We start from the raw sequence: 15,687 nt of genomic DNA, 5'->3' as shown, positions 1-15,687 counted from the left end.
CATTCTAAAACAAAGTAAACTCTTATAAGAAAAGCAAAGGGCTTCAGGACTAACACGGATAGAGCTGATCTCAGAGACCTTTAATATAGTGTTATGAATACATTAGATTATGCGCCATAACTGTTAATACCGTAGAGCACTTGTAAGACCAGTCTCTAAACACCTAGATCTTCAGGGGTCTAACACCATCCATGCAAAAAAGCAAATCCATTACTGTAGGCCTACTGACTAGTCCAATTGGATGAGTGAACATAATTAGATTCATTATCAATGCAATTACTGTATAATAATGTAGTAGTTTAAAATGTATCAATATTTTAAACATAGTACTGATTATGCGAGTGATATATAAAGTATTATTAAATTATTGAACAAATATTATTATGCCAGCACAACATACTTCTGTAACTGTTAATAAACAATACCCTAGACAAGTTGCCTGAAATCAGCACCAAAATTAATAGCGATATTTGGAAATAAAAGCATTACAGTTCCAATCAATTTACATTATAGACGCTTTCAGTTATTTGAAGCCATCAAAATTTTCATTTTATAATTTATTTATATCTTTTATTAAGTGGTGTTCTTTGTTTACATCTATTAAACATTCCTGCAGTACTACAGTACAGTACTGGCATATATAATTGTTACTCTCCAAATCTAATGTACTTACTTCTATAATACATCATGTTAACTACAGACCTGCCCGAAATGCTGTACTTATGGTGGGAATCATGTTAAATTTAGTACAGCACAGAGATAATACTACTTACAACATGGATGCATTCCTAATTTTTCTAATGTAGATTGATTGGCTAGAACTTAGAACACTATGTCCTATAAGTGCACTACAATAAGGCACCAAAACCTGGCATATTTAAAAACTTATTACTGTATATAATAAACTTATGTTTAGTAAATATTGGTTTTATTAAATATGCCTTTAATGCTGGAGTTCCTTATTTAATGGGCTTTATATTATTGCAAAGAGAAGCTTAATTAGTGAATAGAGGACGAGAAGGTAGAAGATAAACTCCAGCTTTTCTATGTAAAAAGTAACAACACTGCACCTTTTGGTTATTATGGTTCATTTGTGCTAACTCCTCCACACACACACACACACACACACACACACACACACACACATGCATTCTGGGTTAATATTTCTCTTTTCTACGACTACCTTATTACGTGCACTTTCACTTCTAATGTCATGGCACTTGTTCCTTGGCCCTGAGATGCCATCACCCACTTTTCTCTTATAAACCCCAATTAAAGGTCGTTTTATTAAATACAAGTCGCCCTAAATTGGGACACCTTGTAGCGTTGTAACTCAAAATAACTTCAACTTGGCTTATGCATTTTTATATGATTTTAAAATCATCAGGAAATCCTGGCCTAAGTCCAAGATGCTGGGTAAAGTCACCAAAATCCAGATGGCCTCAAGTCTTCAGACCAAAAAAAAATCTTGAAACTAGCAATATGTAAGTAACAGAGAAACTATGAAAATTATATATAACATTTCAGTTATGTTTTCTGAATTCAAAACAAACAAAATATCGCAACAGATAGCAGATTTTCTGTCCAAATGTATGGGAACAAACGTTTCCTGTTTATAATGAGATTTCATTGACAACGTTGCCCGAGTGCATGACTAAAATGAGGCAACATCTTCAAGAATCTGACTGAAAACAACATACATGGGACTTTCTACATTCACAAAATCAGATTCATTCTTGACTGATCACTCTAAACTGAAGAATTAAAACCTTTGAAACTGTACAATACAGATCCATGAAGAACATCACAGGGACATTTAACTGAACAAAAACTTTTAATTTAAGGCTAGAACCAAACTGACTAGACAGCTAATTTAACAATGCTAGTGAAAGTGTTAAGATGTCACATCTGCTTATATTATAAGCAGGACTGAAAACAGCAGATGCTTTTTCACCCAAAAGGTTATAAACGCATGAAACTACCTACCCGTCGAAGTCGTAAATGCCAAATCTCCATTAAATTTTAAAATGCAACTAGAAAAGATCAGGGAAAATGGGGGAATCTTTGACAAGTTGCTGGCATCCTGTCCTCATTGAAGCCACTAGTGTTGGTGCCCCTCAGGTAAATTCAGGTACAGTATGTATTCTGATACTAAGCAAATTTAAATCATAAATACCTACATGCTGTACTGTACTGTTTTACAACTTTTGCAGATAATAAATTCTTATACAGTACGTCTTATATATATACTAACTTCAGTAAAGATTATTTAATTTTCCAGAATATCTTTAGTAATTTAACGTCATTTGAAATATCACAGTTCATCTTTTAAATTAACAAGGGTAGACCCCAGGGGCCGGGTCAACAGAGGTAGATCCCCAGGGGCCGGGTCAACAGAGGTAGATCCCCAGGGGCCAGGTCAACAGAGGTAAATCCCCAGGGGCCGGGTCAACAGACTTAGATCCCCCAGGGGGCGGGTCAACAGAGGTAGATCCCCAGGGGCCGGGTCAACAGAGGTAAATCCCCAGGGGCCGGGTCAACAGACTTAGATCCCCCAGGGGGCGGGTCAACAGAGGTAGATCCCCAGGAGCCGGGTCAACAGGGGTAGACCCCCAGGAGCCGGGTCAACAGGGGTAGACCCCCAGGGGCCGGGTCAACAGGGGTAGACCCCCAGGGGCCGGGTCAACAGGGGTAGATCCCCAGGGGCCGGGTCAACAGGGGTAGATCCCCAGGGGCCGGGTCAACAGGGGTAGATCCCCAGGGGCCGGGTCAACAGGGGTAGATCCCCAGGGGCCGGGTCAACAGGGGTAGATCCCCAGGGGCCGGGTCAACAGGGGTAGATCCCCAGGGGCCGGGTCAACAGGGGTAGATCCCCAGGGGCCGGGTCAACAGGGGTAGATCCCCAGGGGCTGGGTCAACAGGGGTCGACCCCAGTGCCAGACCAACAGGGACAGACCCCCAGTGCCAGACCAACAGGACAGACCCCCAGTGCCAGACCAACAGGTAGACCCCAGTGCCAGACCAACAGGGCAGACCCCAGTGCCAGACCAACAGGGCAGACCCCCAGTGCCAGACCAACAGGACAGACCCCCAGTGCCAGACCAACAGGACCCCAGTGCCAGACCAACAGGGCAGACCCCCAGTGCCAGACCAACAGGACAGACCCCCAGTGCCAGACCAACAGGTAGACCCCAGTGCCAGACCAACAGGACAGACCCCAGTGCCAGACCAACAGGACAGACCCCAGTGCCAGACCAACAGGACAGACCCCAGTGCCAGACCAACAGGACCAGACCCCAGTGCCAGACCAACAGGACCAGACCCCAGTGCCAGACCAACAGGACAGACCCCAGTGCCAGACCAACAGGACAGACCCCAGTGCCAGACCAACAGGACAGACCCCAGTGCCAGACCAACAGGTAGACCCCAGTGCCAGACCAACAGGACAGACCCCAGTGCCAGACCAACAGGACAGACCCCAGTGCCAGACCAACAGGACAGACCCCAGTGCCAGACCAACAGGACAGACCCCAGTGCCAGACCAACAGGACAGACCCCAGTGCCAGACCAACAGGACATACCCCAGTGCCAGACCAACAGGACAGACCCCAGTGCCAGACAAACAGGACAGACCCCAGTGCCAGACCAACAGGTAGACCCCAGTGCCAGACCAACAGGACAGACCCCAGTACCAGACCAACAGGACAAACCCCAGTGCCAGACCAACAGGACAGACCCCAGTGCCAGACCAACAGGACAGACCCCAGTGCCAGACCAACAGGACAGACCCCAGTGCCAGACCAACAGGACAGACCCCAGTGCCAGACCAACAGGACAGACCCCAGTGCCAGACCAACAGGACAGACCCCAGTGCCAGACCAACAGGACAGACCCCAGTGCCAGACCAACAGGACCAGACCCCAGTGCCAGACCAACAGGACAGACCCCAGTGCCAGACCAACATGACAGACCCCAGTGCCAGACCAACAGGACAGACCCCAGTGCCAGACCAACAGGACAGACCCCAGTGCCAAACCAACAGGACCAGACCCCAGTGCCAGACCAACAGGACAGACCCCAGTGCCAGACCAACAGGACAGACCCCAGTGCCAGACCAACAGGACAGACCCCAGTGCCAGACCAACAGGACAGACCCCAGTGCCAGACCAACAGGACAGACCCCAGTGCCAGACCAACAGGACACACCCCAGTGCCAGACCAACAGGACATACCCTAGTGCCAGACCAACAGGACCAGACCCCAGGGCCAGACCAACAGGACAGACCCCAGTGCCAGACCAACAGGACAGACCCCAGTGCCAGACCAACAGGTAGACCCCAGGTTGCGTGAAGGGCCAGTCTAGCCAGGACAACCCCCACAAACCTGTTCCCACCTAAGTCACACCCCATCCCTACACCCCTGAACCTTACCCCCCTGTGGGTGTATGTGGGTGTATGTGTGGGTGTGGAAGGCGTGGCACTGTGGGACATGAACCTGACCTAGTGTATGTATATGTGTGTGGGGGGGGGGGGAGGTGAGCCTGGTTGACAGGTCCGAACACCCCCGTCAACCCTTGGCAGCCCAACCCTCTCTGTCTGTCTCTTCCCTCCCCCACACACCAACCAACCTTTCCTCCCCTTACAGCCCGTCTCACCACAAAACTCGGCCCTTACGGTCTTTCGTGTGGTCGTATCCAACGATGGCAAAATAATCCGCAAGTCTCGACATTATTAGCCTTCCCTGAGAGGGCAAATCACCAGTATTTCCGCGAGCACGAGCATCATTCACCTCACACAGCCATGTTAGAGCCAACTGGGGTTGCCAGAGGCCGTCGGCCGCCTCCACAACCTCCCTAAATTCCCCCGCCACACCTCAATTTTTCCCCTGAAATCCCTTCAATTCTCCGCCCGACTTTTGTCATGTCAAAGTTTCTTGTTTTCTTATACTGGAAAATGTGTGTATTGTTATTGGATACATAAGGGAGAGCGAAATGATTTAGAAATGTCAACCATGGAATTGAATAATGAGGTATAACATGCCATTGCCGTATGGTTCTTATAAACAGGGTTTACATGTATAATTATTCCTAAGTTGATTCCTGTGTACTCAAAACCAACGGGCTTCAAATAAAGCAAAAATATGGATACTCTAAACCATGAGCAAATGCTAAGATTAATAACGGGAACCTCTTTTAATTGTTATACACAGAAGACAAAACATTTGTTGTTAAATGAGTAAATTTCCCCAGATTCTATCGTCTTGATTCATCGATTTACAGGTGCGAAACATGAAGTAAATATATGCAAATAAATGCTTAAAGGGCGACACAATACCGTCATTTTATAATGGTTATGCACGATCTGCAGCCTTCTCGACCACGTGATGGATATGAGCAGCATATAACTATATATACACACATATATATTCATAATAATAGTAAATCAAATTATATTAGAATTGTATAAATAAGAATAAGTTAGTCTTTCTTTAAACATGTTCTTGGATCTATATAGACTAAATAAAATATTTATTTTCCTCTCCGTAAAATATTAAATTAAATTATAATATATTAATAACTGTTCTCTTTTAAAAGATGGCAAATACCGATACATTATATACGCTGTATGGGAATTTTTCCCTACCTATGGCAACAGTCCTTTAGACTGTGGTGTCTGGGTAGTGACTCACCTTGACTTGTCTCAACAACATGCTTCTGACTTTCTTAACTTGTAATGTCTATATACATATTCGCATGACTAATGCAAATGTAGCAAGCAATGAGGTACTGGCACTGTTTATATCGAAAATGTCCAAGCATTTTGATAATTTTAAGACTTTTTTAGTGTACAAGTTAACATTGCGCGGCTGAGTTAGAAATGAATGAGAGGAATCGGACAAGCTTGGGTGAGCGCGCGCCATGCTTAAATGACCACGAGCGGCATCCGCAGGTAGAGGAGGACCACGTGTATCCACAGTTATCGACCTTAGGGCCCTACACCTTAAGGGCGAAGCTTAAACAATGCCATTAGCTGATATGAGACGCCTGTCTGTGAATCACCGGGACAATTTGAAGGAAGGCATGCATGAATTCCGTCCAGGAAACAGCACAGAGAGCACACTATACCACCTCCGGTGTGCGCGCCTACTGAAAGAGGTGTGGGAAGTGATAATGGGTTATTACGAAGGACACCGTGGACAATGGAGGTGTTTAACAGTACGGGTTTCGTGACTGTTTGGCAGCCTGTGTTTCGTGACTGTTTGGCAGCTTGTGTTTCGTGACTGTTTGGCAGCCTGTGTTTCGTGACTGTTTGGCAGCCTATGTTTCGTGACTGTTTGGCAGCCTGTGTTTCGTGACTGTTTGGCAGCTTGTGTTTCGTGACTGTTTGGCAGCCTGTGTTTCGTGACTGTTTGGCAGCCTGTGTTTCGTGACTGTTTGGCAGCCTATGTTTCGTGACTGTTTTAGCAGTGCGTGTTTCTTGACCACTTTGACACTACCAGCTTCGTGAATCAGGAGTCTGCGTCGTTGCAACATATTCGTACTGTTTTGTCTAAGCAGCCACACGGGAGAAATTGAACAACTGTTATATTTTTACAGTTGTAAAATTCTTATATTTTTGCAATGTTTTTTTTACAATGTACGATGTATTGTGATTTAATTGCGGGTCCGGGAAATACAGTCGGGTTCGTTCTCGACTCACAATCGAGAATTTCGGGTTCGAATCCCGGGCGGGACAGACATGGTTGAGCGCGTTTTTCCTATCACCTAATGCCCCTGTCCACCTAGCAGTAAGTAGGCACCCAGGAGTTTTAGTCAGCTTGTTGTGGGCTTGCATCCTAAGGGTGAATAATTCGACTCGGAGGGGGGGGGGGGGCGGGAGGGAAACTGGATATAAGCCTAACATGTGACGTATATAAACTGGCTGCCTGTCCCCTGACACAATGAATTATTAATTCAGACAAAACGTGGTGTAGACAAAGTAACCCCATAACACTATTATAATTTGGTAAGAATTCTGACAAATGAATAAATAGAGCATTAGATATTTGTCCACTTATTACAGAATGTTTATTCATATCTATTCACATCAGAAAATTGCCACCAAACTGATTGGAAGAGGTCTTCTTCACTCACAAACTGTAAAAGCATTTTAAATATAAATGTTATTGAATCTGTCTTAATACAAATTTGAAATTGAAATTGAAATTGAAATAAGTTTATTGAGGTAAAATACACACAAAGGGATGAGGTAGCTCAAGCTATTCTCACCCCGTTTAGTACAGCGTGTTAATATATACATACACACACATCACAAACAATAAACATATTACCAAACATTCTGAGAGATAAACATCTACATTTCCTGGGGAGGCAGAGCATGATTATTATATTAAAAATTCCCGTAACACAGAGGCAACAGGAAAGGCATGATAAGGAACTGACATATCACTTCTAATTTTACACAACATTTAGAATTAAATACAAATAACTATACAACATACAACAACACATTTTATAAACAAGATTTTTTTTGGGGGGGGGGTCATAATGCTAACCATTTTCCTAAAATAATAATGATCACACTGATGATGCATGCAACTTTGCATGCAGAGAAGTTTCGCGAGTCTTAGGAACCGGTCAGCAACAAGCCATGCACCTCCTTCCTCACCTCCCGCCATGAATACTAAACACCGAGGCAATAAGCACATTAATGTATTCCTCACCACCTTCCTTTCCTGCATATTCATCGCGCCTCTTCACATTTGCATCATTGACTTGGTAGTACAGTCTCCTCGACCAGTACCGTTTTCAGGATGAATTAGTGTTGACGCCTTTGATTTGTTTTATTTGTTAAATGCGTCAGACAAAATACTAGTGTGGGGCAAGTAATACAATCAGCAGACATGATACATGGTGTGACAGCTTGAATACAACTATTCAATTCAATTCAATATTTATTCAGGTAAAGTACATACATACAAGGTAAGATACTAAAAGTTGATGGATTTATAGATAGGGCTAGTACTGTACATACAATGCCTAAAGCCACTATTACGCAAAGCGTTTCGGGCAAGAAATAGGCTACAAGTTTACGATATAACATGAGTTCATTCACTTTAGGCTATAGGAGCCTCGAACACCCGTCCTCTGGGTTGCTCTGACATGAGAGGCCAATGTTCTACCGACTGTACATGGGCTAAGCTTTAAAAGAGAAGGTTCCCAAGGCAACATCAATTGTATATAACATCAAATGTAAAGTGTACACACTGTGCACGCACATGTAAAGTGTGTGCATAGAGACAGGGACACATTGCATCGGTGGCGTATGCAACACTGGCTAACATCATAACAGCCTTCAGGAACCTGTGTAAGGAATCATTCAGAACTTTGTACACCACATAAGTAAGACCAATCCTGGAGTTTGCGGCCCCAGCATGGACCCCGTACCTTGTCAGGCACAAGGCGAAGCTGGAAAAAGTTCAGAGGTATGCCACAAGACTAGTCCCAGAATTAAGAGGCATGAGTTACGAGGACAGGTTGCGCACCTCATGACACTGGAAGACAGAAGAGTAAGGGGTGACATGATCACTACCTACAAAATTCTCAGAGGAATTGACAGGGTAGGCAAGGATAAACTGTTTAACAAGGGTGGTACGCGAACAAGGGGACACAGGTGGAAACTGAGTACCCAAATGAGCCACAGGGACGTTAGAAAGAACTTTTTCAGTGTCAGAGTAGTTAACAGGTGGAATGCATTAGGCAGCGATGTGGTGGAGGCTGACTCCATACACAGTATCAAATGTAGATATGATAGAGCCCAGTAGGCTCAGGAATCTGTACACCAGTTAATTGACAGTTGAGAGGCGGGACCAAAGAGCCAGAGCTCAACCCCCGCCAGCACAACTAGGTGAGTACATTGCATCCTAAACTGTGAAAATTGAACCATTTAGAGATAGATCTAAACTGTCGTTGCATGAAATGGCAAATCAATTTAAATTTGATCGCTTAATTGTTTCTTTCTTTGTCCTCTGCCTACACATTTACGTGAATTTACCCGAGGGCCACGATCTCTCTAGTGGCCTCGACGGGGACAGGAAGCCGGTGACTTGTCAAAAGTCACCCCCCACCCATTGTTTGGCAATTACGACTAAGACAATAGCTAACTGAACTACGAGGCTCGACGGCCTCATTACAGGACTAACATAACAGATACGAGTGTTCCATTTACGCCTGCCTGTGGCTGGATATAAATATGGATCTGCCCTGCTTGGTCCAACAGCCCTTCTGCAGTTATCTGTAATTCATGTCCTTATAGCTGTCTGTAATTCATGTCCTTATAGCTGTCTGTAATTCATGTCCTTATAGCTGTCTGTAATTCATGTCCTTATAGATGTCTGTAATTCAGGTCCTTATAGCTGTCTGTAATTCAGGTCCTTATAGCTGTAATGTGATGAAGTAACCCCCCCCCCCACTCCCGGTGCGTTACGTCTACTTAAAATTCTTCATTGTCTATGCTGCTGTTTATTTAACTTCTGAAAAAACATCAAAAACGTCAAAAACATCAAAAAACGTCAAAAAACATCAAAACATCAAAAACATATCATTCTGCTTGGTCTGAGTACAGACAAGAGTTTATAATTTGGAGGAGAGTTATGTCCCGCGGGGCAGGGAAGTGTTGCTGTAGCCTGGTGGTACAGAGTAGTGTGGCTGTAGCCTGGTGGTACAGAGTAGTGTGGCTGTAGCCTGGTGGTCCAGAGTAGTGTGGCTGTAGTCTGGTGGTACAGAGTAGTGTGGCTGTAGCCTGGTGGTCCAGAGTAGTGTTGCTGTAGCCTGGTGGTACAGAGTAGTGTTGCTGTAGCCTGGTGGTACAGAGTAGTGTTGCTGTAGCCTGATGGTACAGAGTAGTGTTGCTGTAGCCTGGTGGTACAGAGTAGTGTGGCTGTAGCCTGGTGGTACAGGGTAGTGTGGCTGTAGCCTGGTGGTCCAGAGTAGTGTGGCTGTAGTCTGGTGGTACAGAGTAGTGTGGCTGTAGCCTGGTGGTCCAGAGTAGTGTTGCTGTAGCCTGGTGGTACAGAGTAGTGTTGCTGTAGCCTGGTGGTACAGAGTAGTGTTGCTGTAGCCTGATGGTACAGAGTAGTGTTGCTGTAGCCTGGTGGTACAGAGTAGTGTGGCTGTAGCCTGATGGTACAGAGTAGTGTGGCTGTAGCCTATTGGTACAGAGTAGTGTTGCTGTAGTCTGTTGATACAGAGTGCGAATTTGATACAAATTGAGTTTAAGTGCGTTGTTAGAAATGAACTTTGAAAAAATGTTGACCTGCAACACAGAAGCGCAGGAGAGCTTTTATACAAAGGTTAGGATGAGCTAGCTCAAGCACTGTAATACCAATTAAAACATATAATTTAACTCTTAGGACTTAGTACTGCCTTATTAATACTTATGACATGCAACTTCACCAGTGTAATAATTGCCATCAGTTTATATGTAGTTATTATGTTACACTAAAATTTTGCTACAATGTACATGTTAATTAACTTATCTGTTAGATTAAGGTCCTGTCCGAAACGTTGTGCGTGTTAGTGGCTTTGCAATCTGATATTTGCAACATAGCTTGACACATTTTCTGCCACAGCCTTGAGGGATCTAGTAACCCTTTCATTATACTGACGACTATCTGGTTACAATATGGTCATACAGCGGGGCCTCAAGACTATAAGCTATTTGAATCCGTTTAGTCAAGTCGAAATCTATCATATAATTGCAAACGGGATGGGCGCAGAGTCTGTTTGCTCTGCCGATATGACTAGGCTAGTCCTGGCATATCCCTAATGCAATTAAGAATATTTTGGGTGTTAGTATACCCATTGGTATGTATTATATCATCAGTATAGCTAATAATGCGTTCGTTGGGTTTACTGGTCACAAAGCTTAGCAGCGCATGTATTAAATAATTAAATAAGATAGGACTGAATTAAGTCACTTTCTTGTGATCTTCAAAGTCACTTGTTACATTACCATAGCCATTAGGAAAGCTTAATTTACATTCTCTAGAAATGTGATGCTTAAAGAGAGAGACATGTTTGAAGTATACAAATGGATGAAAAAGATATAACAAGAAGGATTTAATAAGTTTCTAAATAAATACGGGTTTGGATAAAGTTGCTGATTAATGAAAGAAATTACCAGGTAACATAATAGACTGCGATCGTTGGATTGTTTGAAGTAAAGGTTATATATGTCAATAAGCTTTCTGAAATTTGATTCATATGTCATGATGGTCTTATGGGTGCAGAGTAGGATACCCTGAAGGGAGAGAGGGATAACAACAGGCGGTATGAAGATGATAACAGCTATAGGCACAAAGGACATCAGGCCAGGAATGAATCTAGCAAACATGGAAGGAGAGAGATGATAACAGATTGTAATGAGGAAGACGATAGCTGGCAGAGAAAAAGCTATCATGCAGGAAACACGGGAGCGAGGGAATGTTGGGGTGGGGGATAGACTGGGGGAGGGGGGATAGACTGGAGGAGGGGGGATAGACTGGTTGGCAACAACACCAGCGTAGGGTAGGAAGATAGCAGAATTGAACTGTAAGATCGACCAGACACGACGTGGTAGGACCATATCACGACCGGACAAAACGTGATAAGTCTGGATTAAGACCAAACAAGACGTGGTAGAACCATATCACGACCGGACAAAACGTGATAGAACAGATTCTTCGGGTGAAGGCGGGAGTATGGAGGGTGTGTATATGTTTGGAGGTGGAGTAATGGCAAGGGAGAATTTGGAGACTTAAGTGTTGTGATGGTGGCGGGTGGAAGGGAGGGCGGCTAGGTTATGACAGCTAAATAGTTTGTCATATTCTATTCCCCTCTCGTACCGCACTAACCAATACCTACTAACTTGCAACGGAAAAGTAACTTATGAACAGAAGTTAAGGTTATGAAAAAAATTGCAAAATAAAAAAAGGTAACAGCGATACTTGGAGATTACTAAAATTCCTGCCTCACCCAGGTCGCCCACACAGCCTCGCGTCATGCAAATTAAACTCTCTCTTTTTTTTTCTTTTTAAACCCATAAAACACGATAACTATGAAACTAAAAAAGCCCCTTTTGTCGTCTTCTGCCAAAGAATACTCCATGTAAAGCGTAATACAAATCACAAACAGCTAATAACACCGTAAAAACTGAAGAACAGAAATGAGAAGTTAGACTATTATCCCCCGAGGGCGAGGGCAAGAGAACACCTGGAGCCGCGCCTCGGAGAGTAACCGACTCACAGGGAGGTTACACACACACACTCACCACCCTTGTCCTCTACTTCTTTATCCTCACCATCTGTTTACCATAAACTTCATTATCTCCTCCTATAAAGAGGATGCGAGACCGATTTATCTCGTGATATCAGTGGATGCCAGATTAGATTATTGATATTTTCTTGAATGCATTTTCAGCAAATTTTCCCTTTATTGAATTTGTTTTAATTTCCCACGAGCTCTTTGGAGTCCCGGATTTCAGGAAAAAATGAGAACTAGTTGTTATAATGATGAGAGAGAGCAGTGTTGCAGGCTTCCGGCAAGGCAACAGCAGGAACAACACCTCCCCACACTATGCTCTCTCACAGAGCCCCCGCTCCACCACGCTCTGGGGATTATATTAAGCCGATCTTCAACGCCAATCATTTTTCACTTGGGCTTACTTTGTTGTTAAATGAATTTAATACACTCACTGGAAAACTAATGATGATGATGTGTGCGTGTGCGTGTGCGCGTGTGCGTGTGCGTGTGTGTGTGTGTGTGTGTGTGTGTGTGTGTGTGTGTGTGTGTGTGTGTGTGTGTGTGTGTGTGTGTGTGTGTGTGAGAGATATTAGGGAAAACAGGGAAATTTAACATGAAATAGGAGGGAGGTTTCCACCAGTGCCGTCCACACACCTACCGTCCCCGGCTTACCAAGGACGGTAAGTCTGAATATTTGGTACTTCCCTGTCTTACTGGGGTCACGCACGCACGCACGCACGCACACATGCACACACACACAGGAAGCAGCCCGTAGCAGCTGTCTAACTAACTCCCAGATACCTATTTACTGCTAGGTAACAGGGGCATCAGGGTGACGGAAACTGCCCATTTACTTTCCGCCGGCCCCGGGGATCGAACCCCGGTCCCTAGGTCCACGAGTCTGGAGCGCTGTCCACTCAGCCACCAGCCCCCTGTGTGTGTGTGTACTCACCTAGTTCTCACCTAGTTGTGCTTGCGGGGGTTGAGCTCTGGCTCTTTGGTCCCGCCTCTCAACCGTATGTGTGACATACTTTGGTCTGTGTGTGTGTGTGTGTGTGTGTGTGTGTGTGTGTGTGTGTGTGTGTGTGTGTGTGTGTGTGTGTGTGTGTGTGTGTGTGTGTGTGTGTGTGTACTCACATTTAGAGCTATCTCTAAATGGTTCAATTTTCACAGTCTAGGATGCAATGTACTTACCTAGTTGTGCTTGCGGGGTTTGAGCTCTGGCTCTTTATTCCCGTCTGTCAACTGTCAATCAATTGGTGTACAGATTCCTGAGCCTTCTGGGCTCTATCAAATCTACATTCGAAACTGTGTATGGAGTCAGCCTGCCACCACATCACTTCCTAATGCATTCCATTTGTTAACTACTCTGACACTGAAAATTCTTGCTAATGTCTCTGTGGCTCATTTGAGTACTAAGTTTCCACCTGCGTCTTCTTGTTCGTGTTCCACCCGTGCTAAAGAGTTTGTCTTTGTCCACGCTGTCAATTCTCCTGAGTATTGTGTAGGTGGTTATCATGTCTCCCATTACTCTTCTGTTTTCCAGGGACGTGAGGTTCAGCTCTTTTAGCCTTTCCTCGTAGCTCATACCTCTCAGATCCGGGACAAGTCTAGTGGCATACCGCTGAATCTTCTGTAACTTTGTCTTGTATTTAACAAGGTATGGCCTCCAGGCTGAAGCTGCATATTCCAGGATTGGTCTGACATAAGTGGTATACAGGGTCTTGAACGATTCCTTACACAGGTTTCTAAAGGCAGTTCTTATGTTGGCCAATCTAGCATATGCCGCTGATGATATTCTTTTGACGTGGGCCTCTAGGGGACAGGTTCGGTGTGATATCAATTTCCTATGTATAAGTGTGTGTGTGTAACAGTATCCTACTGGATACTGTATACCACGTATGTGGGAGCAGTGTTACAGTAGGCAGCGCTAGCCTGGAGCCCTTACCTAATCAAGCATACAAAACATGAGAAAACCCAGAGTTTTACCCTCAGGCTGGGCCCCTGAACTGAAGAAGCAGAGTTGTGACCGAAGGATAAGAGATTTAAACCTCACGACGCGGTAAACAGGAGTTAGGGTAATTAGCAGAAATAAACAAGCTTGAGGAAGACAGTTTCCATAGGGTGGAACCAGGACAAAGGGTCTCAGGAAATGTGAACACGTAGAGTGTAGACTTCACTGAAGATAACATTTCGTCAGTAAGGGCTCCGGAACATCACGCCAAAACATTACCAGCTGTTCAGGAATGTGTGTCGGGGATCCGTAGGTTAGGAAGGAATCGCGGGATATATTCAAGGAATTATTGCATTTAAATCCTAAGTAACTTGACAAGGAATCCAACTGCTGTATTAGGGAGAGAACGGCAGGCGAGGTCGGGGTGAGGTCGGCCGCGTAAGAGACTATAAGCAGTTCACAATTTATAAATCTATTTAATTCTTACCAAGTTAGTGAAAGTTCCTTCATTCTGTCTGATGACCGCAGATGCCCTACACTTCATTCAGTGTTGTTTTTCATCTTTAAGACGTCACTGACGTTGACCAGGTGTTGCTCCTGACTTATCACACGAGCGGTGATAGTGTTGACAACACCAATTGTAATGACGGTCACAATTACTGGCATCAAAGTTACCATATTCTGCCCACCGTAAATCACCTGTATCCAGACCGGACCGCGCGGGACGTCGATGCTTTATTAATCCCAAATGTGTTGATTGGGAGCCGAGTTTCCATATTTACCCTCGTGGCGGCGCTTAGTAACGTGGCCAGAGGGAGTGAAGGGGTACACCTCGACAAGGGGGACAATTACGTGTCCCCAAATACTATTTACAAATAGCTTAACTGCGTCGTTCGTTACGTCATTAGGGAGGGCGTTCCCTATCTTCGGGAATTATATTTATTGAGCATGTTATCTCTCGTAGGGCCTAGAGGGAGAAGGGGAACTATCAAGGGGAAAGCGCCAAGCCATTACGACTATATAACACTGGGAAGGAGTTAGGATAAGGGTTTGGGATGGGACGGAGTGGGGGGGGGGGGGAGGAATGGGGCACAACCACTTGGACGGTTGGGCATTGAACGCCGACCTGCACGAAGCGAGACCGTCGCTCTACCGTCCAGCCCAAGTGGTTGGGGGGCCTAGAGGGAGAAGAAGCCGTCGTTCCGGTACTGTCTCACTGGTGTTACTGATCTGTGTCGGGGCTTTGTAGGTTAGGAAGGAATCGCGGAATGTATTCAAGGAATTATTGCATTCAAATCCTAATTAACTTGACAAGGAATCCAACTGCTGTGCCTCTTTATGTCCAATTATGACGACGATAATGAAAGAGGCCATTTTTTGCAAGCTGGTTTTATGTAGACTTTGAATTTGAATTAGTCTCCAGCTCTCATTACCCAGGACGGACTATCCAGAA

General features: G+C 44.6%; 1 protein-coding gene across 6 annotated transcripts in view; it reads right to left on the bottom strand.

Moving 5' to 3' along the window:
• Window positions 1-4,823, bottom strand: part of Sbf (SET domain binding factor) — an 84,960-nt gene extending 80,137 nt beyond the window's left edge. For all 6 annotated transcript variants that reach the window (XR_011228526.1, XM_045748671.2, XM_069324849.1 and 3 more), the window contains exon 1: window positions 4,674-4,823. Coding sequence is in view for 5 of the 6 variants with exons in the window: in XM_045748671.2 (XP_045604627.1) it covers window positions 4,674-4,728 (55 nt within the window). In the remaining variant the exon portion in view is untranslated. The remainder of the gene's footprint in view (window positions 1-4,673) is intronic.
• Window positions 4,824-15,687: the final 10,864 nt, after the last annotated feature.

This window comes from Procambarus clarkii, chromosome 2 (genome assembly GCF_040958095.1).
Source record: "Procambarus clarkii isolate CNS0578487 chromosome 2, FALCON_Pclarkii_2.0, whole genome shotgun sequence".
NCBI lineage: Eukaryota > Metazoa > Arthropoda > Malacostraca > Decapoda > Cambaridae > Procambarus > Procambarus clarkii.
The sequence above is the reverse complement of the archived record's forward strand: the minus strand, read 5'-3'. Positions and strand labels throughout refer to the sequence as shown.